The 26,660-nt window shown below is 37.4% G+C and overlaps 1 protein-coding gene across 1 annotated transcript in view; it reads left to right on the top strand.

Moving 5' to 3' along the window:
* The window catches only part of bcr (BCR activator of RhoGEF and GTPase), a 69,103-nt gene that overhangs the window by 17,671 nt on the left and 24,772 nt on the right, over positions 1 to 26,660 (top strand). Inside the window, 2 exon segments of the mRNA XM_058759296.1 lie at positions 23,763 to 23,950; positions 26,335 to 26,439. Coding sequence (XP_058615279.1) covers positions 23,763 to 23,950; positions 26,335 to 26,439 — 293 coding nt within the window.

The raw sequence follows: 26,660 nt of genomic DNA, 5'->3' as shown, positions 1-26,660 counted from the left end.
CGAAAATGCAGAATTCAATGAATGGGAATGGCTTACCCACACTAAACAGAAATATTCCATTCTGATATATTACATTCTTCATTGAGTCATTTATGTCAACCTCTTTATTCAGTTTCTTTATTTCAGTAATGGAGCTTGCATATGGTGCTCATGTTGCCATCACAATTTCAAATCTAGCCTAATTTCCAGACCCCGTTCCGAACCTTTTCTCCCATTCCCAATCACTTAAAGGCAAAAGACCAAAAATAGACAATAAAAAGAAATCTAGATGACTCATTTTATAGGCACAGGGCTAAAATATGGGTTGTGGCAGACAGTATAATATTTTATGTGTGATATCTGTATTGTTCTCAAGCACAATGCCTGAATGGGAGACCTATTTTACATTTGTCTCTCCATTCTACCCCGCCCACACACCAGCATCACAAATCTTTGGGTTTTATGTGTGTGCTTTGGCTCCAGATTGGAGCAATTACCAGGACGTGGCCCCCCATCTCATACACACTGCTACACACACTCTACCACTTACCGTGTGCCAATGTGGCCACCCAGAGCTATTTAAACTTCCTAATTATAAGGCAGATTACTGACCCAAGAGAGTTCTAATTATTGGTGCTAATTTTGGGTCATCAGACACCATTTTGACGTGATTGTGGTAACTGTGTTATATGTTAGAATGATGCATGGTGGCTCTACAGTAAAACCTAATCTGCAGCTTTGCTGTCTACCGTAATGCCTTTTAAGGCAGCATACTAACTGAAATGGTACCTCATAAGTGATTGGGAAATGCTCAACGTGGGCTATAACTCATAAGAAACACAAGTTTATTCCTATGAAGCAATGTTACCCTGCAACATTGTTGTGCTTTTAAATGATCTGGGGTTTTTTAATTGCTTTTATTGATATTTTTTGGTATTGAGTGAAATATATCCAGCCATAGTCGTGGATGAATTGTTGACCAGAGCATTTTGTGATTGTTTGTTTGAACAGTGCAATGCTGTTTTTTGAGTAACAGAAAATGGAAAACCTAGTAATAATATTTCACAATATTACTAGCTATTTTTCCATCCACCTATTTTTATGAGCATTTTTTGATATCGCTTAAAAAAAAAAAACGCTGGATGGAAATGCCAAGATGCACATAAAAATGTGGTAACACTTTACAATAAGGTGTCATTTGTTAACATTAGTTAATGTGTTAACTAACATGAACGAACTAGGATCAACACATTTATTACAGTATTTATTAATCTTTGTTAATGTTAGTTAATAAAAATACAGTTGTTCATTGTTTATTCATGTTAGTTCACAGTGCATTAACTAATGTTAACAAACACAACTTGTGATTTTAATAATGCATTAGTAAATGCTGAAATTAACATGAACTAAGATTAATAAATGCTGTAGAAGTATTGTTCATTCTTAGTTCATGTTAACTAATGTTAAGTAATGAACCTTATTGTAAAGTGTTACCAAAAATGTATGCGCTCAACTAAGTAGGATAAATTTCTTATCCATTAAGAAAACATGCGCATAAACTACGATGGAAACACTTTTACCGAATAGGCCTAAATTCCTTAATGCACATCAAAAAAGACGTGACTTTGCGATGGAACAGCATACCTGGGCCAACCAATGGACCGATCTCATTGCACAGCATCTGAAATGGTAGTTTTGTCATTATAAAATGCTTAAGCAAAGTTTTGTCAAAGTGCATTGTTAGAATTAATTCCCAGAACTGTGTTCACAAACAGCAGGCTCCAGAAATAAGATAAAATAAGATGACCGTGTTTGGTCTGCACACTCTAAAGCTCGTAATTTATTGTATACAAAAATTATTATATACAGTTCTCCTACTGCAACAAATAAAATTTTTCTTTGTGATATTTAGTGGAAGTTAATCAGGAAGTGCCGATTTTATTCTCTTCAACTCACTGGATGGAAACGGTGCTTTATTCACAAATGTTTTGCGTGATATTCCAGTTTTGCGCATAAGTTTAATTCGTAACTTTGGATGAAAACATAGCTACTGTTTTTAATATATTTTGTAAAAACAAATTAATGCAGCCTTGATAAGCATAAGAGACTTCTTTCAGAAACCTCTTATGACCCCAAACTTTTGAACGGTAGTGTATTAGTTTTCATATTTACTTTAGCCTTTTTAGAGCAAGTTCTTGATTAAGGTCATGTTGAATTTTCCACTGCCCTGACATGAGGCTTTATGTCACTGTCAAACATTGTGTTCCACTCGACCAGGACTTTAATGGGCAAAAACGACTAAACAAATCGTTGTTTATGATAAATTGCCTTGCTTGGCACGTTGCTGAACATTTGTAGATATTGATTAGCTGGAGTGCTAACAGTACTGGATTTGTGTGCTGTTTTTTTTTTCCTAAGAGCCAAGTCTTAATTTAGTCTGCATTGCAGTTTGGTGAGAAATTGTATCAGCCGTGCACATCAGAAGACTCACAAAAACGTGTAACTTGAATCAAACGCTGGATTAAAATCACAAAGAAGAGACATCCTCAGCTGGGACTAGATACCTCCAGACATGTTATGCTTTCCATGAGCTCAGCAAGTTTTAAATAGCTCTTCCAGTCTTTTTTAAAAGGATAAGAGATTTAAGATGGCTTATGAAAATAACTCTCAAGGAACTTTTTAAGATATTTGAAGTCATGGCTTATGCACTTTTTTTGTACTTAGTTCTGCAGTTATATTACAAGCTCAGATGCCCTAGTACTGTCATTCGTGCTTGAACATTTAACCACCATTATCATTTCAGGTATTATTTTTATTTTCAAGGTTGGATTTAAAAGTTTCTTTATTAAGTTAGTGCTAATGTCAAAATGCAGTCCTAGATTTTTGTGTAGCTCATTGAATTGATATTGACATGGATGTTTTTATATCCGTAGCCAGACACCTGGGCTGTCGATATCCCATTAACTGAATTTTTGATGCATGCAGACTTCAAATGCTGTACGAGCTGCAAATGACTCATTTTTGTACTTGAGAGTACAAAAGTAAAAGTGGATAATGCAAATGTGATGATTGCACTTATCTATCAGATTGTATTTACATTTACACCATACTGCTAGATGTGAAGTTTATAATTTTGGCCAATTCACATTTTTGTGCATACTGGTGCATGCTGTATGTACACTACTTTTCAAAAGTTTGAGGTGTCAGCAACATTTCTCTTTTTTTAAAAGAAATTTATACTTTTAACAGCAATGACCCATTTAGTTGAACAAAAGTGATAGTGACAGATGGAGAGAGTAAGATATTTGTAATGTTACAAGATTTTTATTTCAAATAAATGCTCTGAAAATGAAAATATTAAAACTGTGTTCACCATTGATAATAATAAGAAATGTTCATTGAATAGGAATTGCGCAGCATATTAGAATGATTTCTGAAGGATCATGTGACACTCTGCCATCACAGGAATAAATGATATTTTAAAAATATATTAAAATAGAAAACACCAATTTTAAATTTTAATTATATTTCACAATATTACTGTTGTACTGTTTTGCTTTGTTTTTTGATTAAATAAATGCAGGCTTTGTGAGCATAAGAAACTTCTTTCAAAAACACTTAAAAAATCTTACCAACCCCAAAGTTTTGAATGTGTATGTGTGTGTCTGTAGGGGTCAAAAAATGTCTAAAAAATCATTGCTATGAGCTATAAAGAGGGAGAGACAAAGATGTAGACAGGGATGACGAGGACTAGAGAAACAGAGACACACGCTCTGCAGGGGTCAGACTGCTGGAGCCTTTCCTGTCTCCTTCTCTCCTGGTCTCTCCCGGTCTCTCCCGGGGATGGGAAAAGTAATAAGCTTCAGGAGTGGCACGGTGCCCTAAGGAATGCGAAAGTTACATACAGCCTGTCAGAACACTCAGGATTTATGATGGTTATTAAAGAATTCAATTATTAACCTATTGGTGGTGTGAGTGCGTAAGTGTTTGTGTTGCACCCATAGTGTGGTGTGTGTTTATAGGTGTGCTTTATTGCACACAAGAGGCTGTGTAGTACATGAGAATGAGAGCGTGTGTGTTAGTGTGTTGATGTCATATGACCGCTCTCTTCTCACCTTGATAAACTGTTCTATAGGAGGTGACCAATCACAGCAGCTGTACAGCAGATACTCAATCACATGGCGCCTCTCAGGACTCCGTTCTGTCCCAAATTGCCTTTTTGGAAGATCTAAAGGTGAAGTGTATCATTTTTGTGCCACCAGCATCATCTAACAGAATTGCGGAGATATTAATTGTTTTATGTTTGAAATGTACCTGTTGGTTTCCATATGATTATGGTTTTTACACAACTTTATTAGATTTTTTAAAAACATTTTTGTAACAGTTTCCTTACACCACAAATAATCTTAAAGGTGATATTAATTGATACAATATTTTAAATTGTTCTCTGATATCTACATAGAAGGTATGTGGCTTAAGTAAGGGCAAAAATTCTCCAGAAACTGTTTTACATGTGCATTTACAACCCTAGGATTTCTCGCTAGAATGAAATGGTCTGTTATTGGCTTATTTGGAAGTGTCATGAATAATAATGTTCAGCTCTGCTCTGATTGGCTGTTTCACAGTGCGGCTCATTTCAGTAGCTCACAGCAGGAAGGAAACACAGGGAGGGAAAATATATCGTCGAGTAATTATAGTGTATATAAAATGTGGGCATTCAGGGAGCCGCTATTCAAATGCACACAATACTTTCACTTTCAAGATCGCACAAACTCTGTTAATACTATGGAGCGGCAGTACTTGCCACACATTTTACAAGATCAGATGCTTGTCAGTGGTGCTCAGGATCTGTAAATCATTCGCCATCATCCTCAGTCATCTCTCCTTACTCTGTTTATGTGGCAAGTAAAATCGTATGTACTGCAATGTAACAGGCTACAGCTAGCAAGGAGCTAACCATGTCCCTTTAGTGGCTCGCGTTATTTTATTAGAACACGTTATTTGCTTTCCGTGCCTTTCTGAATACAGACACCAACCCATCCCTGCACTTCACATCCCCTGCACTGCCTGGAACATAACATTTATTTCCATGATCTGCCATTTTCGCTGTTGTCCTCGCTTGTTTCTTCACAGTACCTGCAGAACTTCTGATGGTTCGGCTGGCAGCTGGCCTAGAACATGGGTGGGTATATGCAAATGTTGGGGGCGTAAATATTAGTGATCCCAACTGTTACATCACAGTTGGTGTTATGTTCTGATTCGCCTATTTTTCAGTGGTCTTTTTTATTCACGAGATTTACATAAGGAGGAGGAAACAATGGTGTTTGAGGCTCACGGTATGTCATTTCCATGTACAGGACTCTTATTATTCAACTATGCCAAGGTAAATACAGTTTTCCATTCTATGGCACCATATTTTAAATGTACTTTAAGTTAAAAAGTATTCTATCTATCTATCTATTAGGGCTGGCCGATATATCGAACATGATATTCATGCGCATCTCGTCAGTAAAGCCGGTTCTGTGATTAGCGCTAAATCTCCATCACCTGTTTTCAAATAGAGCACCATTTAATACACAGAGCCGTAGTTCACTACGCAATATCGCGTTCATTATCGAAGGGATCTATCAATCTATTAGGGATGCACGATATTATCAGACTGATATCGGAATCGTCCGATAATGGCTTTAAATGTAAATATCGGATCTGCCCATATGAAAAATTATGCCAATATGTCTTGCTGATAAGAGGAATACATTAACTCACATGTGCTCAGGGTGAGATCACGTCAGCCGTGTGGCTCATTCTTGAAGCAAAGTTTTGTCTGAATGATGATTTTAGATTCACTCTTTTGTATCGCTGCATTTAGTCTGTGAAAGCAAGTGCAGAATGATGCCTTTGGTGTGTAATAGAGTAAATGCCCGTTCGGTAAGGAGTTTTAATCTGTAGGGGGCGCTGTTATAGCCTGGTAATACCAAACTCTGCTACTTCGCTTTGCTTCGTAGACAGAGTCTGGAAGGGCATAATTGACAAGCGTTTACTTTCTCGTGGGCAGGCGCTTGTCTGAAGTTTAAAATCATTGGTGTATCCGTAAGCCAATCACATAACGTTTGGTTGTGACGCATGTTATGTGCCGGCTCAGCCGCCTCGAACTTCCGCTGTAAACACAGGTATGCGGCGAAAACAAAACCATCGAGCGAAATACCGGAGTGAAGATGGCTGTGAACGACTTTTGCAGATTATGTGAAGTAAATCTACGCATCCACAATTATCGCCTTGCCGGACTTTGGCCTCCCCAGTTTCTCGCTGATGATCTGTAACAGTTGATAAATTAAACTTTTCCCAAAACCTGTTGGGAGTTGGGCCACAACATCACCTCCATTCAAAATGTGAACCAAACACTCTTCTTGTTCGGGCTTCAGTTGGCAAATGCGGGAATATTCTCCACAACAGAGTGAATAGCATCCCGTGTCTCCATGTCCGCTGTTGGGCGCTTGGCGTCTACGTCACGGCTCTCAGGCCGCCCTCTGTTCGTTGGTTGGACGGCTGGTGCGGAGCCAGAGTTAATCTGGGAGATGGTTAGCTTTCCTGTAGCTCAAATAGTAAAGCATGGCGCTAGCAACGTCAAGATCATGGGTTCGATTCCCAGGGAAAGCAAGAGCTGATAAAATGTAGAAACTGTAACTTGAATGCAATGTAAGTCGCTTTGGATAAAAGCGTCTGATAAATGCATAAATGTAAATGTAATATCAGACTGAGTATAGAAGCGAACTGAAATTGAGCGGAAGTACGAAGTCTGACATATTCAGGCTAGCGCTGTTAGCCTACTTCTAATTAAATTAAAAGTAAAATAGCCTACACAAGTAACATTTAGACTGTGTTTCTGATTAAATAAAGCAGTAATTGATGTCATAAAATAATGAGTATGTTTTGATTTATAGGTCAGAAGCTATAGCTTGCATGAAAAAAAATCACAAACATGACACTTGTAAATTAAATAATTTTATATATACTGATTTATTCATTAATGTGTAATGTTTTATTTTTAAACAAATCATAAGCTCTAAAAGATTTTCAGAATTTTTACAACTCTCTTGCTTTAGACCATCTACAAATGTTAAATCTTATAAATAAAATAAAATGTTAGGGTTAACACTGCATCTTTCTGGGGGGGGAAATGCAGCGATTGATATGTGGTCTATGTATAGTTATTTTCAAAGCTTCAATGTGCTGTCAAAAAACCTTCATTATGGTCTATTTAATTCTAACAAATAAGTTCTTGTTAAAAACTAACCAAAACTAAAAATATTTTGCTTATAATTTCTGCACAGGAGAGACTAGGTGTTGTTTCCAAACAAAAAGGAAATATATCGGTATCGGTTATCGGCCAAAATGATTTGAAAAATATTGATATCGGCAAAAATCCAATATCGTGCATCCCTACTATCTATCTATCTATCTATCTATCTATCTATCTATCTATCTATCTATCTATCTGTTATTTCCACATAATGATATAAGGCCTAAGGACCCCATAAAAAACAAAATTATTTTTTAATTCAGAAATTAAATGCATGTTCACCATAGATGAGGTGTATGTAAGTTATTGTATGTATGCATTGCATTTTGAATACTTTAATAAATAGGGCAAAAAAGTGCCACATCATTGACCTGTTTACATTTTTTGAGGTAAATTAACCTACTAAATTACTCTGCATATTTAGCTGGGATAAGCTGGTTTTTAAAAAAATTAAACACTTCAAAGACACATACACATTTCTCCCTGTCCTGTCGTCTCTAGATCAGCTGACACACTCTCATTAGAAGGTGTTGAGACACAGAGGAGGAGACGCTGATGAGGAGACCAGGTTTAGCTGGGAACATGTTGATGGATCGTGTTGTTTCAAGATGCGTGAAAGAGCTAGTGATTTGGGCGGAGGGGTACGGAAGAGAGAGAATGAAAATAGGTCAGCAGTGAGATATTGAAGCCTAAACTAAGAGTTTCTGTCATTTGAATCAATAAAACAGATGGTGACCTGCTGTCCAAAACTGCTTGTTTAGATAAACTCTGTGATCCCTGATACTCAGACCACCGTCCCCTTCATGACTGGTAGTTAAGGGGCAGGGCAGAATAAGGTCGTGGGCTATCTTGTTTTAATGGGCAGCCTTGTGTCTGGAGTCCTGACACCCCCACAGACAGCCGGAGCCCAGGGGGACGAAGATGGGAGGGCATCGCTGGGAATGTAAAGACGTTGACATGGAAGACTGAACTTCTTTTGGGAGAGGAGGAGAAAGAGAGTGCGAACACGTGCTGGGTTCCCACACTCTCTTCCTCCTCTTTTCTAATGCTCATTTTTCTTGGGGTCAGCGATTAAGGATTGTGACATCCCCTCCACACACACACTTACAATGAATTCTGGCATGACTGGGTACCCTGTTTTGCCCACTATGGCCACACCACTCCATTGCATCTGATTGGTCAACCAAAGAGAGCATGAGGTCACATGGTCACCCTGAATCCCTCTAGAGCTTTTGTTCAGCTACATTAGAGTGTGACTTCCTTAGTGCTTTTTAATGAGTTCCTCCTCTGTCTTTTCTTTGTTTTGTCAAGTATTTGAGAGCGGATATTTAGAAAAAGCCTCTCTGAGAGACATTTTTAGGCTCGCGTGCTTTGGCACATTGTGACTGTATTGTACAAGAACTGAAATGATTTGATGTAGCTATGCACTAAATAATTCAGATAAACTAAACTCTCAGGAGCCAGTGCACTAAACAGTTGCAAAACTGTTCTTATTCACTAACCACACACAATTCAGTTTAACAGTTTGGCACAGTTCTTATTTTTTGTATCATAATCACCTTTAGAGCATCTTATAATTAAGTTATTTTGATGGAAATGACATGTACAGTGGAGCATAATACCTTTTGACTTCATTGAAAGCACTGTAAACTTCACTCAGATGCTGTCCGCAATAGATATTTCGTGAGAGCAGCACTAAAGGTGGATCGATTTGTTTTGGAATATTATGATGCTGATTGATAACTCAGTAGTGCAAGCCAAGGCCCTGCTGTCTCATTAGGCCCTGGTGAGCGGCCCATTAGTCGTCTCTGTTGTGTCTTAAATAGATGGATGCATACGGTATGGCTTTAGGCTCATGTATCAGGGTGGGTTTTTGGTGTCTGATGGAGAGGCTGTTCATTAATCATTGATGGCTGTTGGTTAGGGTTGTCTGTCCGTCTTACACACAGACACACACACTGAGCTCACAAGTTGTACATAAGCAAACGGCTTCCGTATTCAGACATACTCAGAAACTCATGAAAAAGTAATGGGGCAGCTGAAATTCCCAAACTGAAAAGCATTATCGATACTTTGCATGTTACAGTAGGCCCTCATACATTAGCTCTTCAGATTGCACTTTTTTCCTTTAATAGTGGCATCATGTACATTGGTGTCAGTATGACTTTTGTCTGTTCTGTGGACACAAAGATCATTTTTGGATGAATGTCCTGGCCACACTTTTTAATAGAATGAAAGGACTGAGGACTGAAATTTGGCAAACTGTATAATTATGGAAAAATAATAAATAAAATGGTTTGTAAGTCTTCTTTGTAAGTCATATGATAACTTTGTGTAAAATGTTTGTTTTTTATTCACTGAAAAATGTTGACATCTTCCCTAGCTGTATTATATTGTTATATATAAATTATCATCATTTAACACTCAGTTAATCTGTAACACTAATAACTGAATTTATAAATTTTTCTTGTTGTACAATATAACGCAGTAATGCCTAAATTGCCATTCATATTCTGTTTTAATGTAAATATAAGAATTACAAAAGATTTTAATGTTTTCATTATTTATAATATTGTAAATATTTATTATTTTAATATCAACCATTTATTAGTTATTGTCCATATGAAAGTAATTCATATTTTATACATTATATTAAAAGTCACCTTGTCATTATAGGCCAGAATTTTAATAGCAAATAAATTGAAACCACAAGCTTGAAAGTTCCAGTTCTAAAATTTATTGTAATATTTACAATATCACTTTGACAGAGAGTATTACAGTATTCAGTATTTCACTTTGTGTTCCACTTAACATTTAATCCTCTCCTGCTATGCATTATTTGTTTCTTAACCAACAGATATCAGATATATAAGAATTAAAAAAGATTAGAAGAACTCGTATTTTGCCATTTTTATTCAAGACACAGGGCAGTTCCCTTTGAGTAAATGTACTGTACAGATCAGAGACCCACAGGAAAAACATCTTTACATGACATCACCACCCACTTTGATATGTGACAGTTTGCCACCTCTGCCCTGAGGTTGTTCTGGGATCCCTTGAAGATATCACAGCTTCATTTTATTTTCAGTAACACACATCAGGATTCCCTTTTTCTCCGCCACAAAGTGGCCAGTTACCCCCACAAAAACGTTCCTACTGAAAGATTACTGGAGCAAGCAAGGTTTTCGATGGACTGTTTATGGTCAGACTTTGAATTACCCCTCTGTTGATCTAAGCCTGCATGTGGGAGAGTCTCAGAATAAGATCTTAGAAGATTGCAGATGAATGCTGGTGAGCTGCATCTCTTGTAAGCCACCGGAGGTGAACACATTACATCATTCACTGCATGGAAGGATCCAACATAGTGTTGCCATGACACCGCATCGACGTTGTCATCTGATTGGTTGGTTAAGAGCCTGGATGCTCCCTCTCCTGTCCTGTTTGCCTTGTTGTGTTGGTCTTTGTGGTTGAAACAAGGTACATATAGGCATTTTATGACATCACGTGCACTCATCGGTTTTCAAATAAATGAATGCTTGCATTAGGTAAACAGGTGTTTTCTGTCGTAACATGTATTTTAACGCATCTGTAATGATGTGTTGATCAGCATCCAAGACCAGAATAATCAATTTTATATTAAACAGTAATGAATTTTTACCACTAACAAAATGGTCTTCTTTTTAAACACTCATGTACTGGTTGGTTGTTTGACATTAATTGAGAGGCTACTCAGCCAGCAGTATTAGAGCATTTTCTCTCTCAACGGCACATATAGCAAAAACACTCATGGTTCTAGATAAACACTCCTCTTAAATGTAGACAACTTTTCTACTGTAACTAGGGCCCTATGATTTCCGCGATGAGGAAAATGTGGACAGAATCATGGAATTTAGTGTATAATGCGGAATGTCTTGGAATTTTGGATGAATAAATCTAAATTAAGTCAGTACACTTAAAGCGTGATATGGACTAGTGTCTGTGAATATTAAATCCCAAAAGGACTATTTAAATATAAATCCTTCATGTTCTGTGCGTGTCTGTGTGAATGAATGACGCAGACGCGTGGTTTCGTTTACTGCACACAAACTGAAGCGCGTGTGATTCTCGCTGTGTTTCCAGCCCCTGCCACCTCAATATATGAATACATGAAAACATGAACATAATCTCTAGAATTGCTCTGAGAGTCACTTCACGAGCATTTTACCGTTTCTTTTGAGATAAACTTTTGTCATATCATATACAAATAGAAACTTCACAGCAGTTTGGTTTAACTTGAAGAAACTGTGACAAAAATACATTACCTAATGTAATGATAGTACTACTCCTAATAATACAATTATTATTAAAACATTATTTTTAAGGAATATTTACCAGAAAAATTATTTACCAGAATTTATTTACCAGAAAAATGTAAATACACAACACAGTGTTTCTGATAGATAAATAAATAAATAAGTGAGTTTTTTATAAATAAAATCAATTATTTAGAGATGCTTTTGATTTATTAAAATTTAATTAAGCCATTAAAAATGAATCCAGAAAACGAATGGAAAACATGGAATTTGGAACAGGATGAATTGGGTAACATTTAATGAATTATCTTTGACATCTTCTTGAATTATGTTCTTGTGTGCTGAATTAGAACCCCCTCTCCATTTCTGTAGTTGACAGCTCCTGTTGAGAGGTTTGCTGCGTGGGTGGATGACCTATGGTACTTTCTGTTGGTCAGCTAGTGCTGGTCGCAGTGGAATTGGCTTTCAGTCAAGTACCTGTCTGTGCTGTCTGCATAGAGATCCAGTGTTGTTATTGTTAACTAAAACTCTTAAAAACCGTTTTTCTTAATTGAAATAAAGCTGAAATAAAATGAAATATAAAGATGAAAATAGATGAAAATTTTAAATAACTGAAATAAGATATTTAAATAACTAAAATGAGTACTAAATCTGAAATAAAAATAAAATCTAAATAGAAAATTTATAAAACGAATAAAAATGACAGAAGCACATAATTAGTATAACTTAAATTGAAACTATAAAAATAAAAATGTTGAAATGTGCTAAACAGAATATTACACTCGTCCTGGTAACTGAACCATAATCAAATTAGACGAAAAATGATGAATGACAAGCAGTCAAATTCTGTGAATCTTTGGCAGGCACGTTGAAAGCTCTTGACAATCTGTTCTACTGCTTCAGTCTTACTGTACTCAGAGACAAGACAACAGACAGACAAAGAGAAAAGGAAGTCAGTGCATCAGTCGTGCCTCAAGTTGTTTTTCAGTCCTTTTGGACCTTTTAAGTGTAGTCCTTTTATCAGTCAGAGAAGGAAAACTGCATGTCAACCTGGATGAAGTATTGACAGCATGATGGCTGTCCTAGTGACACATCCATCCTCTGCCTACACTCTGTGTGCCTGAAAACCATCTGTCTGTGATAACATCATGAATGAGTGGTTTATGGGATACCTTTGTGTATTGTGCTTTTCTTTCCCCCTATGGGTCATTTTGCTCTCTGTACTCTTAATGGGATCTTTGTGGAGGGTGTCCAGTGCTGTTGGGGATAATTCTCTGGAAATGATGCTATTTTATAGCATTTAGCTATGATATATGTCTGAAAGTGGCTGTTTTACGATTGTGGTCCAGCTGATGTGGTCTGTGTGTGTTGATCTGTGGAAGAGCCTATCGTGGCTTCAGGGTTGTTTTTGAAGTCTCAGGGGAATAGGTCACATTCAGTTTGAGCTATTGAATGGCAGCTTCTGTGAATCCTCCCCAAATGTATTGATTTTTCCCAGTATCTCATGTCACAATGATGACCGAACGCAGCCTTCTTTTGTTCTTTTAGGATGACACATGCTGCATTTTGCCCCTCCTTCTCATGATCTCTCTCTTTCCATCCCTTTCTCTTTTTTATTCCTTCTTTCTCTCTTATTCTTTATGATCTACATCTTTGCTTAGTGTTATGGATTTACTGTACATGCTATGTTGTTTTCTCTGGTTGGACAGGATCATATCCACCTCACTGCCATGTGTACATTTGTGCAAACCTTATACCCGTCACTTTGACCTTGATGTGTATTATAAATTCTGTTTGTGTGTACACACTCCCTGTGCCCTTGATATACTGTATTGTGTGTGGCAGCTGTGTGCACATCTGGTAAGTGTAGTAGATGGTGGTGCAGCACTGCAGAGGTTTCGTAGCACCACCTCCCCGTTATCCCTTTCTCTTTTTCGCCCCTCCCCCAACCCGCCTTCTACTCTTTCTCATCTCAGGCCTAGACCCACAGCACGTACACGGAGGTCTTTTCCACCTCATTTTAGGACACGTGCTCTACTGGGAAATCTCCTTTGTTTGACAGAGGCCTGGCGCTGCTGACTGAGGCATTGGAAAGGCATTAAATCTCAAAGAAAGCATTCACTAGCAGGTGGATGACATGAAACTGATTTATTGTTTTTGGAAGGGTTGGCAAATGAGAATTTTTTTTGTAGTTACATTTTGGAATTTTGTAAGAACAAAAATTGTGTAATTTAAAGAATAAAATAATTTTTCATGAGAATGACAATCTTGCAAATTTTCTTACACTACCGTTTAGACGTTTGGGATTTTTGAGAGAAGTCTCTTATATAGTAAATATACAGTAAAAACAGTAATATTGTGAAATACCATTGCAATTTAAAATAAGTTTTTGTTTTAATATATTTTGTAATATAATTAATTCCTGTGATGGCAAAGCTGAATATTCAGCAGCAATTCAGTAGCTATGTTACCATCCAAAGATTCGAATTTAACTTGTGCGCAAAACTGGAATATCGCATAAAACATTTGCGAATAAAGCACCGTTTCTATCCAATGAGTTAAAGAGAACAAAATCGTCACTTCCTGATAAACTGGCACTACGTATCTACAAAAAAAGTGGGAGAAGCCACTTAATGTAATAATTCATATATGATTAATTACTTGCACCTCAGAGCGAGCAGATGAAACACAATAACTGCTGTCATTGCTTTCGGAGGTGGATGCCTGCTGTTTGGGAAATAATTTGCTGAAATAATTTGATGACTTTGCTCAGGCATTTTAGAACAACCAAAACAAAATTTCAGATGCTGTGCAATGAGATCGGTCCGCTGGTTAGTCAATTTATCCCTTCCCATCGCGCAAAGTCAACTGACTTTTTTAATGCGCATTTTTAGAATTTATGCGCATCTTGGTGTTTCCATCCAACGTTTTTTCTGTGATGATCCAAAATGCGCATAAAAATAGGTAGATGGAAACATAGCTAGTGTCATGGTTCTTTAGAAATTGTTCTAATATGCTGATTTGCTGCTCAAGAAAAGTTTTTTACTATTATTATCTTAAGAAAAGCAGAGAACAGAAAAGAACAGCATTTATTTGAAATAATATGTAACATTATAAATATCTTTACTGTCACATTTGATCAATTTAGTGTGCCCTGGCTGCATAAAAGTATTTATTAAAAAAAACAACAATAATAATCCTGCCGACCCCAAACTTTTGAATGGCTGTGTATGTAAATTAATTATATGAATAAAAAATTAATTGTCACAGTGGAATTTGGAATGTTGGAAGAACAAGAATGTTCACAGGAACAAGAGTCCAAGAACAAGGACTATCTTGCTGTTCTCCTTGACAATTCTCTAGATGTTTGTGCACTGAGGGGGCCTGATGCTTCAGAGTCTGGGTCAGATCTGCTGTCTCCATGGTGGAGTCTCACGGTGGAATCTGTCTCCGAGGTGTTGTCAAGGCATCTGTTTCAAGGATGTTTCCTCCTCCTCTCTTTTTCTATTGTGGAAGGGGTTGCTTGTTTATACACACACATACACAAACAATCACACATAGATGCACACATGGCAAAACAAGTGAAGCAGCAGTAGTGATGTTAACGAGATGTTTTGGAAACAATTTTTTTTAAAAACCCCATAATTTATTGACCCTCATGTTGTTCTACAATGCAATTTTCTTTCTTCCATGAAATGAAAAAGGAGATGTTTGCAATGATAAAAGAAAGTCATACAGGTTTGGGATGAAATGAGGGTCAGTAAATAATGACAGAATGTAGTGTGTGTATGAGAGAGTTTAAAAAACCCCCCAGAAAGAAACCGATTGAGAAGGGTTAATATTGAGGCTAGATCTTTGTTTTATTGCTGGATTTTTATGAAATATACAATTTTAAGGTGGTGTATTTTAGCCTAGAAATCTGAATCTCTCAATTATAGCTGGGAGTAAAACTCAGAGAGTTGCGTTAATCCTTCGATCCGTGCGCGACTCGCCAGTCAAGCGAGAGTTTTCGCTTTAAATGTGCTCTTTTAGCCCAAATTGAATATATTAACTCCTCCTGAAGGAGCAGGAAGGAAAGATCTTGTCTCCAGAGCAGCTGGAGGATGTAATAATGTGTGTTACAGTGGGATGTATCTTAAGATCTCACTGTGCTCTGTTGTTTTGACAAAGTGAAAAACCATATTGATGTGACATGAGTGATGAAGGATGAGTAAACCAGGTGTTGCTCAAAAAAAGTCTAACAAGATCATTTGGAGAGAGAGAGAGAGACATCTGATTAAAATGTACATGTATGGTTTGTAGGTGAATGTAGACCTGCACTATCACCTTCTGTATCTCAAAGTAACATTTTTGTTACTCTCATCAATTTAAAACCAAGAGCCTCTAATTGCAATATCTTTCAACAGTCTTTTAGGCTCACCAAGTTTTTTTTTTCATTTATTTGAGCAAAAAATAAAAACAGTACTATTGTGAATTATCATTACAGTTTATTTAAAATAACTGTTTTCTATTTGAATATATTATAAAATTACATTTATTCCTGTAATGGCAAAGCTGAACTTTTTTTTTTCTTCAGTGTCACACGGTCCTTCAGAAATCATTCTAATATGCTGATTTGCTGCTCAAGGAACATTTCTTCTTATTATCAATGTTGTGCTTTATTAACATTTATCTGAAAACTATGATTTTTTTTCCAGGATACTTTTATAAATAGAAATTAAGAAATGAATACTTTCATTCAGCAAGGATGCATTAAACTGATCAACCAGTTTAATTTATTTTTAAAAAGTACAAAAAATGACTGACCCCACGCTTTTGAATAGTGTATGTGATTTCTAATGAATTCAATGGATAGTCAGATGTTCAAGTTAGAAGATTAGAAAAATGACCAAACTCACAAATCCCACCTCCTTTGACATCCAGCTCACAGTTAGCAGCCAGTCAAACCTGGTGTCAACCTCTCAGTTTTCATTGGTTACCTTGGCTACTTCTCCACATTAGGTAACAAATCTTTCAGCTCGGGTTCTAAAAAGAGCTAATGCCACAGTGGCAGGGGTGTGATATTGGGCATCTGTTTAACAACAGATTAAGCAAGATTTGTCCCTATGTCAGAGACTGCTGTTTGCTAATGATAAGAGACAGAACTCTGCGGCTGTTGTTCGGACAATTTTGCTCCTGCTGGGCTCAGTACGTATGTGTATTTTGGCTTAGTCAAGCTGAGAATAAGAGAAGAAGTGTGGAGACGTATATTAAGAGTACAGTATAGCTCTCTTTTGGGATAGGTTCTGCTTCAGTTGGAGCCTGGCCTATTTTTTTTCCCCAACAAGGTGATCATCATAGTTAGATTCTAGGTAGAGACACCACTCATGATCGACAAGATAGATTTTTGACCCTTCTACTCATCTACAACAGAAAGAATGCAGTGATAGGAAGTGGAATGAGAGACACAGAGAGCACCGAGGTGGAAAAGAGCATGTGGTTTTCCAGTGCTAATGTTCAGGGCTGACTCAGCTTTTTCAGACTTCTCCTTGGTGACCTGCACTGAGAGCCATATGCCGTTTGAAACCCGAGATACATGAGCACACAACAGCCACCTTTAACCTTTCTCCCTACCGCTGACCCCACACACCCCTGTACAATTCTTTTTAAAAGCTATTTTTGAGTGAAACACACTTGTTTGGTGACACAAGTGGTGGATGAAAGAACCTGTGAAGGCTTAGAATAGATTTAACGCCATAACGGGCACTGATCTGAGATTTATTATTTTTTAATAAATTAGCCTGTTTTATTCATGCTCTTCTGCATTCTATATCTTTCCTCAGACGAGGATGGAACATTTCATAAAAGCTAGATGAGGGCTGTAAAACACAAGGTAATGCATAGATATAAATTAATGAGGTTCCGCACCAGATCCAGGATATCACACAGTACTGATGGTGCATTAGGGGGAAGCGGTCATGTGTTTAAGAGCATCTTGAAGATTTAGAGCTTCATCTTAACCTGCTGAATGCTTGGCATATCGTGTTTTCAAATGCACAATTTCTATTGGTTAAGCAAGCAGAACAACAGAAAATAAAGTGTTTGTTAATCATGTTAATCGTGATTCTTATGAACCGGTTTTGTGAATCAGTGGCATACACTGTGACCAGTATTGTCTCATTGACTCTTTTAAACTGGTTCTTTTTAGTGAATCAAGCACAGCTTATATATTTATCAAAAAATCTAGTATGTTAACTAATACTGTCATTAGATCCTTTATGTAATATATATACCGGCCATCTCAGGTCATGCTCTTCAATTAGGCCTGACGGCATAATTGCCCACTCGTCTCAAAGATTTCGATGGTTGTCGAATTCGTAACAAGTTGCACAGTATCAAAGTCATGCAGATGACAGGACTTGTTAATTAATGGAGTCATTAGAAGAGTCTGCAGAGAGAAGTATGCTCCTGCGTCTACACTGATCAAACAGTTGGCAGGAAGTCGCTCACTGGGCCACCCTCCGTCTGCCGTGCGGTTCTAGGGGGATATAAACCATGTGGAGTTGGTAAGTCTGACATCAGTGCAAATTGTGTAAAGCCAAAATCAATTGTGACATAATCGCAGTTGTTATCATCAAGGTTCCCTGCTGAGGCAGCCAACTACTTGAAACGGATGCTAGTTTTTCATGTTTAGCATCTCTCTCTTCATCTCGGTATTTGTTTTCTCTTCAACTGGAATGATAAGTCATGAAAGTAGATTGGTAAACAGAATAACCTTTGGGATGAGTGCTAGATAAGACGGTCCCTGTTGTGCTTGCTTTTTAGACGCATCTGGGAATTTCCTCTGACTTTACTGAATTAGTCATGATTCAATCAAAGGGAACTATTTCTGACGACTTCAATCTCTCTCAGTCTGTTCTGCAACAGCACCTCCCTCCTGCAGAAAGCACAGCACACATCTTTCTTTGTTTACATAACAGGACAGACATAGTTGGCAGTAATATAGATCTCAATTCAGTCAGACAGCATTCAATTTTTTTGCCATTTAAATACTATATTTTCCAGAATGTTTGGAAATGGAAGTGTAACAGATCTCAGCTTGTTGGAAAAATCGACAAAAGTGCTTGCTAGCATACACATAAATGTGCATTGAGACGTTGATTTGAGTGTGACAAATCCGTGTTTAAATCATTCACATAAACCTGTGACAGAGGAAGGACTCGGGGGGGAATTTGTGGCAGCATCTTGGACACATTTTAATCCGATTCTGCTGCCATGCTTTTAAGTATGATCAGAGCAAACTGAAAGATAGGGTTTGGTGGAGGATGGCAGCTTGGTTGTAGTGTTGATTGCAGGGTGGCTCACTGTGTTGGTGTGTTGTGATTCACTCTTCCTCTTGCTGGGACAAAGGCTGATTTACTCACACTAGGGTGCTTCCCTGTGCGATCGCAACACACCAGATTTGGCTGCTTTCCTGGATTCAACCCAGTCACTTCTTATGTTTATTTCATTGCAGATAAACATGCCACTTGGATAAGCGATAACCACACAAAAAACTAACTGGCCTGTTTTACTCAAGGCACATATTTGGAATAATCTGTAATGGGCTTTATTGGACGTCTAGACCCTCAAATTCAAGGGTTGGGGTTAGTCTGACAGTAATTTTCTTTCAAATTTATTGTTCAAGGTGGTGACTTTTATAAAAGTGGTGCTTAGATGGTTGTGGCAGTAGTACTTTAGATGGGACAAATTTAGAAAATTCTGACTGTTTATACTGTCAGCATGCTAAAACCGTTTCTGTGAAGCCACATCTCTAAATTCAGAGTATTGTAATTATGGAGCCCTGCACATGACATGCAAGAAGAAATAAATAAATTGTGCGCACGATTTACTAAAACGTGCACACGATTACTATTTCATTCCCTCAATTTACTAATTCGTTCCCTCGATTTATAAATCGTGTGCACGATTTAGCAAATCGAGGGAACGAATTATTAAATCGTGTGCACAATTTATAAATCGAGGGAACGAAATAGTAAATCGTGCACACGATTTAGCCTACTATTTTTTTAAAAATTTTTCCTGCATGTCATGTGCGGGGCTGCGTATGTAATCAACACTGGACAGAAAAAAGGAAAAAAATCTAGCTGACCTCATTGATTTCCTTTTTTTAATTTTTTTAACCTGTACTTAAAGCTACACAAATGCACACATGATTTAGTTTTTGACATTTTATTTTTGGTTTCATATTTTTAAATAGATTTTTTTTCCATCTGTGCAGACAGGAAAAGTCTGCAAAAGTAATATCAGCCGACACAGGCTGTATTCTTTTATTTTATGATCTTAAAATGACACCTCTCATCAAATTAGCTTCTCTGTGCAATCCCTGCTTGATTCATTCGTGGCCTGAGGCGGTGCTTTACTCATTTCTGTTTAATTTTCACCTCCCCTTTTGCGTTCTTCATATTCATTTCTTTTCAGTGCGTGCGATAGTTAGGGGTGGGGGGTATTAAATTGCCCGAAAATTGGATATTTAGGGAAACCGACTGTGGGGAAGAAAATGGACTGACTTCTTTATCCCTGATGTGTCATTTTCCATCTCTTTTCCCAGTTTTTTTTTTTTTTCTCCTCCCTAGAGGCCGGCCACTCATGGGTACCTCACATACACGTTTTTCTACACTCTTATTTCCAGACTTTAATGGAACATGTGACACATGGGAGGAGGAAGACGTGTCTTTAATTTATCTGGCAGATGCAGACCTCTGCAACATCACAGCCCCCATCACTACCCTCACCTCTCCATCCAAAGAGCCCTGAAGGAGACGTCGGCTCTCGCAGAAACATTAGCGCCCCAATTCCTCCCACAAATTCTTTCCTTTTCTTTCGAACTCAAATGACAGGATTATCTGAAGCCCTTTGGCACATATGCTGATGAGATTTTGGCAGTTTTGCAGCAGTTCACCTCCCAGGCTTCCCCACTTCCCATAAACGCGTTGGCCGCTGAGGGACAACATGCTGAAGGTTTCAGTCTGCTCTTCATCCAGCAGGGAATAACCCTCTGTTAACACACCAGAGAAGGCCAAGCACAGAGAGATCCTGGGATTTACTCCCCATGAGCAGGCCCACAGATTTCTGTAGAATTTGAAAACCCATGCTTTTTTTCATTTTTTTTTTTAAAGTATTTTTTTTAACCAATATTATTGTAGCATTCTTGGTTACATTTAACACATTTTATTATGTCACTATCATGACTGTCCAAAATTAATATGGAATTCTTGTTTGTCGTTACTGTACAAGTGTGTGTAGATTTCACAAAGAGGATGGAAGTGCCCTGTGATTTTGTTTATAATGATGGTGATGATGATGATATTTCCAGATGTGCATGGCATGCTTCTCCTTCAGCCAAATAGCAGCAGACATCTGCGGAAAGCCAGAGGAAGGGATGAGAAAGAGTGTAGGAAAGGGAGAGAGAGAGAGATGACAGAGGCAAGAGTGGGAGGATGAACGCCGAGGCAATGACAAGGCAGTGTGACTCAGAGTCTGTTTCATGCTCATCTAACTTTACGCATAAACACAGTGGGTCTCATTCCATTACAGTCTATACAGCCATATGTATGCGTACAATTTTTGTCAACGTTTTCACACAGATGTTATAATTAATTAATAATTTGGAATTTAATTTATTCAAACTTAAAGCTACAATTTGTAGTGCTGTCAAACGATTAATTGCGATTAATCGCATCCAAAATAAACGTTTTTGTTTACATAATATACGTGTGTGTACTGTGTGTTTATTATGTATACATAAATACATGCACATGCATGTATATATTTAAGAAAATATGTTATGTTTATATATTAAGTATATTTATATATGATATAATTTATATGAATATAAATATATACACGTAAATGTTTTCAAAATATATGCTGTATGTGTGTGTCTTTATATATATATATATACGTAATAAATATGCACAGTACACACACATATATTATATAAACAAAAACTTTTATTTTGGATGCGATTAATCGCAATTAATTAATCGACTACAATTTAGAAGAAAAAAAATCCTGGTGGGATTGAATGGATTGAAAATTTGAATGGATTAATAGTGTACTGTGCAGAATTTTGGGGTCAGTAAGGTTTTTTATTGTTTATTATTTGTATTGTTAGTAAGTAATAAATGCTTCTTTTAAACCATTAATCTATTCATCAAATAATCTTGAAAAAGTGTATCACATGTTTTCACGCTGTTTTCAACCCTGATAATAATAAGAAATGTTTCTAGAGCTGCAAATCAGCATATTAGAATAATTTCTGAAGGATCATGTGACACAGAACTGGAGTAATGGCTACTGAAATTCAGCTTTGCCATCTTAGAAATAAATTACATTTTTAAATAAATTCAAATAGAAAACAGGTATTTACTGTATTTTTGATCAAATAAATGCAGCTTTGGTGTGCATAAAAGACTTCTTTCAAAAACATCCCAAACCCCAAACTTTTGGATGGTAGTGCATATATTATTTAATAATATTATAATATTTATTTTTAGAAATGTAATAGCTCAGTGACTCTTCAATAAGTTTTATTTCATAGTAAGCAAAATGATCAATGTTCATGCAGGTCATACTTATTAAACAAGTTGTGCTATTAAGCAAACTACATTAAAGTCTATGAAAACCTGTTTTCCATATCATAATCAGAATCAGAAAGAGCTTTATTGCCAAGTGTGTTTACACACACAAGGAATTTGTCTTGGTGTCAGGAGCTTCCAGTACAGAAGTACAAACATAGTGCAGACAACATATAATTAAAGTAATAAATACACTAATAATGAAGAGAATAGACAATAAATTATAATTAACAACAGTAATAACAATATACAGAAAATAAAAAATGTCCATAGACAGAACTGTGAATGTGCATATGTCCTATGTACGGATGAAGGTTTGATGAGTTATTTACAGATGTACAGTACTGGGGTGTGTTATGTGTTGTTCAGGTAGGATATGGCCTGGGGGAAAAAACTGTTCTCATGTCTGGCTGTTTTGGTGCACAGTGCTCTGTAGCGCCGGCCAGAGGGCAACAGTTCAAAGAGACAGTGAGCTGGGTGTGAGGGGTCCAGAGTGACTTTCTTAGCCATTTGTAATATCAAGTAAACACTCACACTGACCATCCTCTCTCTGTGTTGTGAGAGTCATTTTCTCTGGTTTTAGAACTGCAGGAGTTTTCCCACCTGCCAACAGGAAACTCTGGAAAAATAAGGGAGGGATTCATTAGCAATGACTTTGTATTGACAGTTTCACTGTGTCTATCAGTTGTTTAAAGCTGGCAGTGCATTTTTGCTATCACCTTTTTGACACATTTGAAACATTTTCATCATTTACTCATCCTCAGGTTCTTCCAAACCTGCACAAATTTCTTTCTTGTGCTGACCGCAAAAGAAGACACTTTAAAGAATGTGGGTAACCAAACAATTGATGGTCCCCATTGACTTGCATAGTATTTTCATACTAGTGAAATTAAAGGGGACAAGCAACCATTTTGCTTACCCACATTCTTCAAAAATGTAATATTTGTGTTGTGCAGAAGAAAGAAATTCACACCGGTTTGCAACAATTTACCCTTTAATGTCCTGCATATTCCTTCCAGAGGGTAGCAGATGTGCTTGTCTTATATGATGGCAAAACAGTTAGTTTTAACTGAGAGCTTGTGCTGAATAAATATGAGATCCTCTGGTGCGGCTGCCAGCAGCTTGATGGCCAAACCGGTTCAGAAAGAGGGAACTCTTCTACAGGAGTGAGAGCGTTTGTCTTCCTTTATGTCTCTTCCTCTGGTGAGGGAAACTCTTTAAGCCATAAAGTTATTTGTGATGTTAATGTTTACAGAAAGTTCTGGCCTGTCCGCATTACTACCAAAACTTAAAACCCACTCCAGACATAATCTCATTGCTCTTTAAGAGCTCTAGGCTAATGTTAGACTGCCACTTAAACTGAATCAATTGAACACTGCGAATTTGAAACAGACTTTCTTAGCTGATGGCATTAAGACATGGGGCACGAACTCTGTTTACCAATCAGTAGCTTTATTTTTGTGCAGTTCATTCTAGTAAGCATGGTTCAAAAGATATTTTACGTTTCATAAATTATGATGCTGTTCTTCCACTTGGATATGTCAACTGTATTCCTTTTTTTCCTACTTTTAGCAGATGGTCCATTTGCAGGCACTCCGCCCACCTACGGTTACGACGCGGATCGAGCGGAGGAGCAGCGCCGACACCATGACATTCTGCCCTACATCGATGATTCCCCCTCCTCCTCCCCTCACCTCAGCTCCAAGAGCCGCAGCAGTCGAGACACTCTCTCCTCCGGCTCGATCGAGTCCTCCAAGTCTGTAAGTCACCTCCTTGCCAGCCAGACAGCGATGAATCTGACATTTAGATTTTTTGGCCTTTGAATAATTGCGTTCATTTTACAAATACAAAATAATTGATTAAACAAATATTTGACTGCAGAATCATACTCGTCATATTTTGTTGGGCATAGAGAGATGAATGCTTTCTTGGTGGTGTGCGAAGGTAAAGAGTACGCATTAGAGATTTCTTTATGCATGCATGGATCCATGATAGGAATCCACCAAGTATATGCCATGTGTGAAGCGGTCCATTATGAATAATTGTACCAGTAAACCCACATATATTTATAGCCTCAATGGTAATGGTACACAACAAAACCAGTGAGCTGTGAAATTTGGCAGATTTCAAAGCTTGCAGATTCTGAAGTGCTGAGTCTGCATAGTACAATTCTAATTGAACATTTAGTGCTTATCGCAGCTTAATAAATATTATAGCTCGGCACTGCGCAGAAGAATCTCACGTCGTTCAGTGCATGCAATCGTGCGTGATCTAAAGAAATTCTTTCTAGTTGCTATTGTTATCAACTATGGTTTAAAGTTATCATGGCTTTCATTTCAGAGCCTCAGGAAACTGTCTTCATCATACATAGTGGCCATCAAATTAAATTACTGATTGTAAAACAGAGCTTTCTTGCTTCATTGACACAGCCATTGGCTGTCAGATTGATTGATGTCCCTCCCTGCCAATACCAGGCCCAGAGGCAAGCAGTTTATTTGGGCCCTTATGACCTCTGTGTTTAGCTCCCCCATGGATTTTAATCAATACAGAGTAGATACTCACCTGCACACACTCATGCACCCTTCCCCAGTAACACCTACATGCTTTACTTGTTTACCCAATATATACACAACCAGGGATTTGAAATATGAATGGATTCAAAGAGGGATTTGCTATGTAAACGTCTTGAATTGCGCTGTAGATAAACTTGCAATTGACACTACAGAGGGGTGGTCACACATTTTTCAGAAACATTCTCCTCAAACACAGATCCAGATTTAATTTCAATGAGCGCAAATTACATGTTTAAGAATAGTCTTGTCATGCTGTCACAAAGAGCTGTTTTAGATGCCACTCTATTTAAGTTAAGCTACAAATGATCAAAGAAATCTTGTGTGCTCCAAAAGATTGAATTTGGGCAAATTGTTCAAGAAATCACTTTAACTTTATATTGAAAGTTATACCTTTTCTGTATGTTGGCCTCATAATGTAACAAATCCGTTTTTTATTAGGTCACATTTCAAAGTACAGTATAAGACAAATGAAAATCCAAAAGTGGGGCAACTTCCATTAGCTTCCAGATAGAAAAATAGATATTGTAAAAGTTAATGTGAATCAAACAAGTTTATAATAATTCATTTATTATGTACCCTATGTTGTAAATGATATTAGATGTAAAATATCATCTAATTAAATGTGGTTAAATATTTGTAATAATTTATCTATATATTCCTAGTTGTTATTGACATACTGTACTGTGTATGTTCTTTAAGCATGTTTGCTTCTTTCTCGTTGGAGCGGTTTGTAATTTTTGCCTGAAAAATACTTTCTCGTCCTGGCGTTTTCAATAAGCGAGGGTTATTGTTTGAGCATCTGAGATGAGCTCAACTCATTTTCATGCGCTGGAACGCTGACATGCTTTGATTAATAAATATGTGGATGAATAAAAGATGGTGGTCTAGAGATACAGGGGTGCCCCCTGGGGTGAGACGTCTAGCACCCAAGAGTTCATGAATAAAACCTTGATTTCCACCTTCCGCCTGCTTGAAGGTTTCAGTGGTGGGATTTACTGTCACCAGGTGAGGTTTTACATCTAATATTAGTTGGTGAGATTAGAAGAAATGTATGCAGTGAAAGCATTTTAACATCACCTCAGCTTAAAAACTCAAGCCAGTATAGTCTACAATGATAACACAGTCATGAAGCAGATGGATGTTTTATCCTAAAATCTGGACTGGAAAGTCTCATGAGACTATCACAAACATCTGTGGTTTCCACTACCTGTGCTGTGGCCATGGAAACCAACATTTCAAGCCCACTTAGCCATCATCAGCACTCGGAAACCCTACACACGACACATAGATATGCCTTGCTTTTGGATGGATTCTAGTATCTCTAACACTTTATTCAGGGCTTCGTGAATAGTGTAGACTACATAAAGGCCTTAAGTTCAAAGGTGTTATGAATTTCCCATGATTCTCATGTAGCCAAGATAGTTATTATAAGACCATAAAGCAGCTCCGTTGAACCAGTGCCAAATCGCTTTTTAATAGCTCTTTTCAGCATTGCCAGTATGTAATTTAATGTCATGTGATTTAAGAGTGTGTTGTTCAGAAGTGCATGAGCTCTCTCTGTGTTCATGCAGGCGGAGTTGGACCTGGAGAAGGGATTGGAGATGAGGAAAAGGGTGTTGTCTGGAATCCTGGCCAGTGAAGAGACCTACCTCAGCCATCTGGAGGCGCTGTTACTGGTAAAAGTGCCTCAAGCTTGATTTTGCTAACAGTGCGTGATTATATTTGCACAAGGAGTCTTAAGTGAGACGTGTCAGTCGGCTGAGTGATTATGCCACTGATCTTAAAATTAGATGATCTTACCCATCATCTGCAACAGGAAAGTCATACATTTAAAAACATATAAATATGTGTTTGTGATGATGTACATTAGCAGGGCAAATTTATGCCAAATGCAGAC

Source organism: Onychostoma macrolepis, chromosome 21 (genome assembly GCF_012432095.1).
Source record: "Onychostoma macrolepis isolate SWU-2019 chromosome 21, ASM1243209v1, whole genome shotgun sequence".
Taxonomy (NCBI): domain Eukaryota; kingdom Metazoa; phylum Chordata; class Actinopteri; order Cypriniformes; family Cyprinidae; genus Onychostoma; species Onychostoma macrolepis.
The sequence above is the reverse complement of the archived record's forward strand: the minus strand, read 5'-3'. Positions and strand labels throughout refer to the sequence as shown.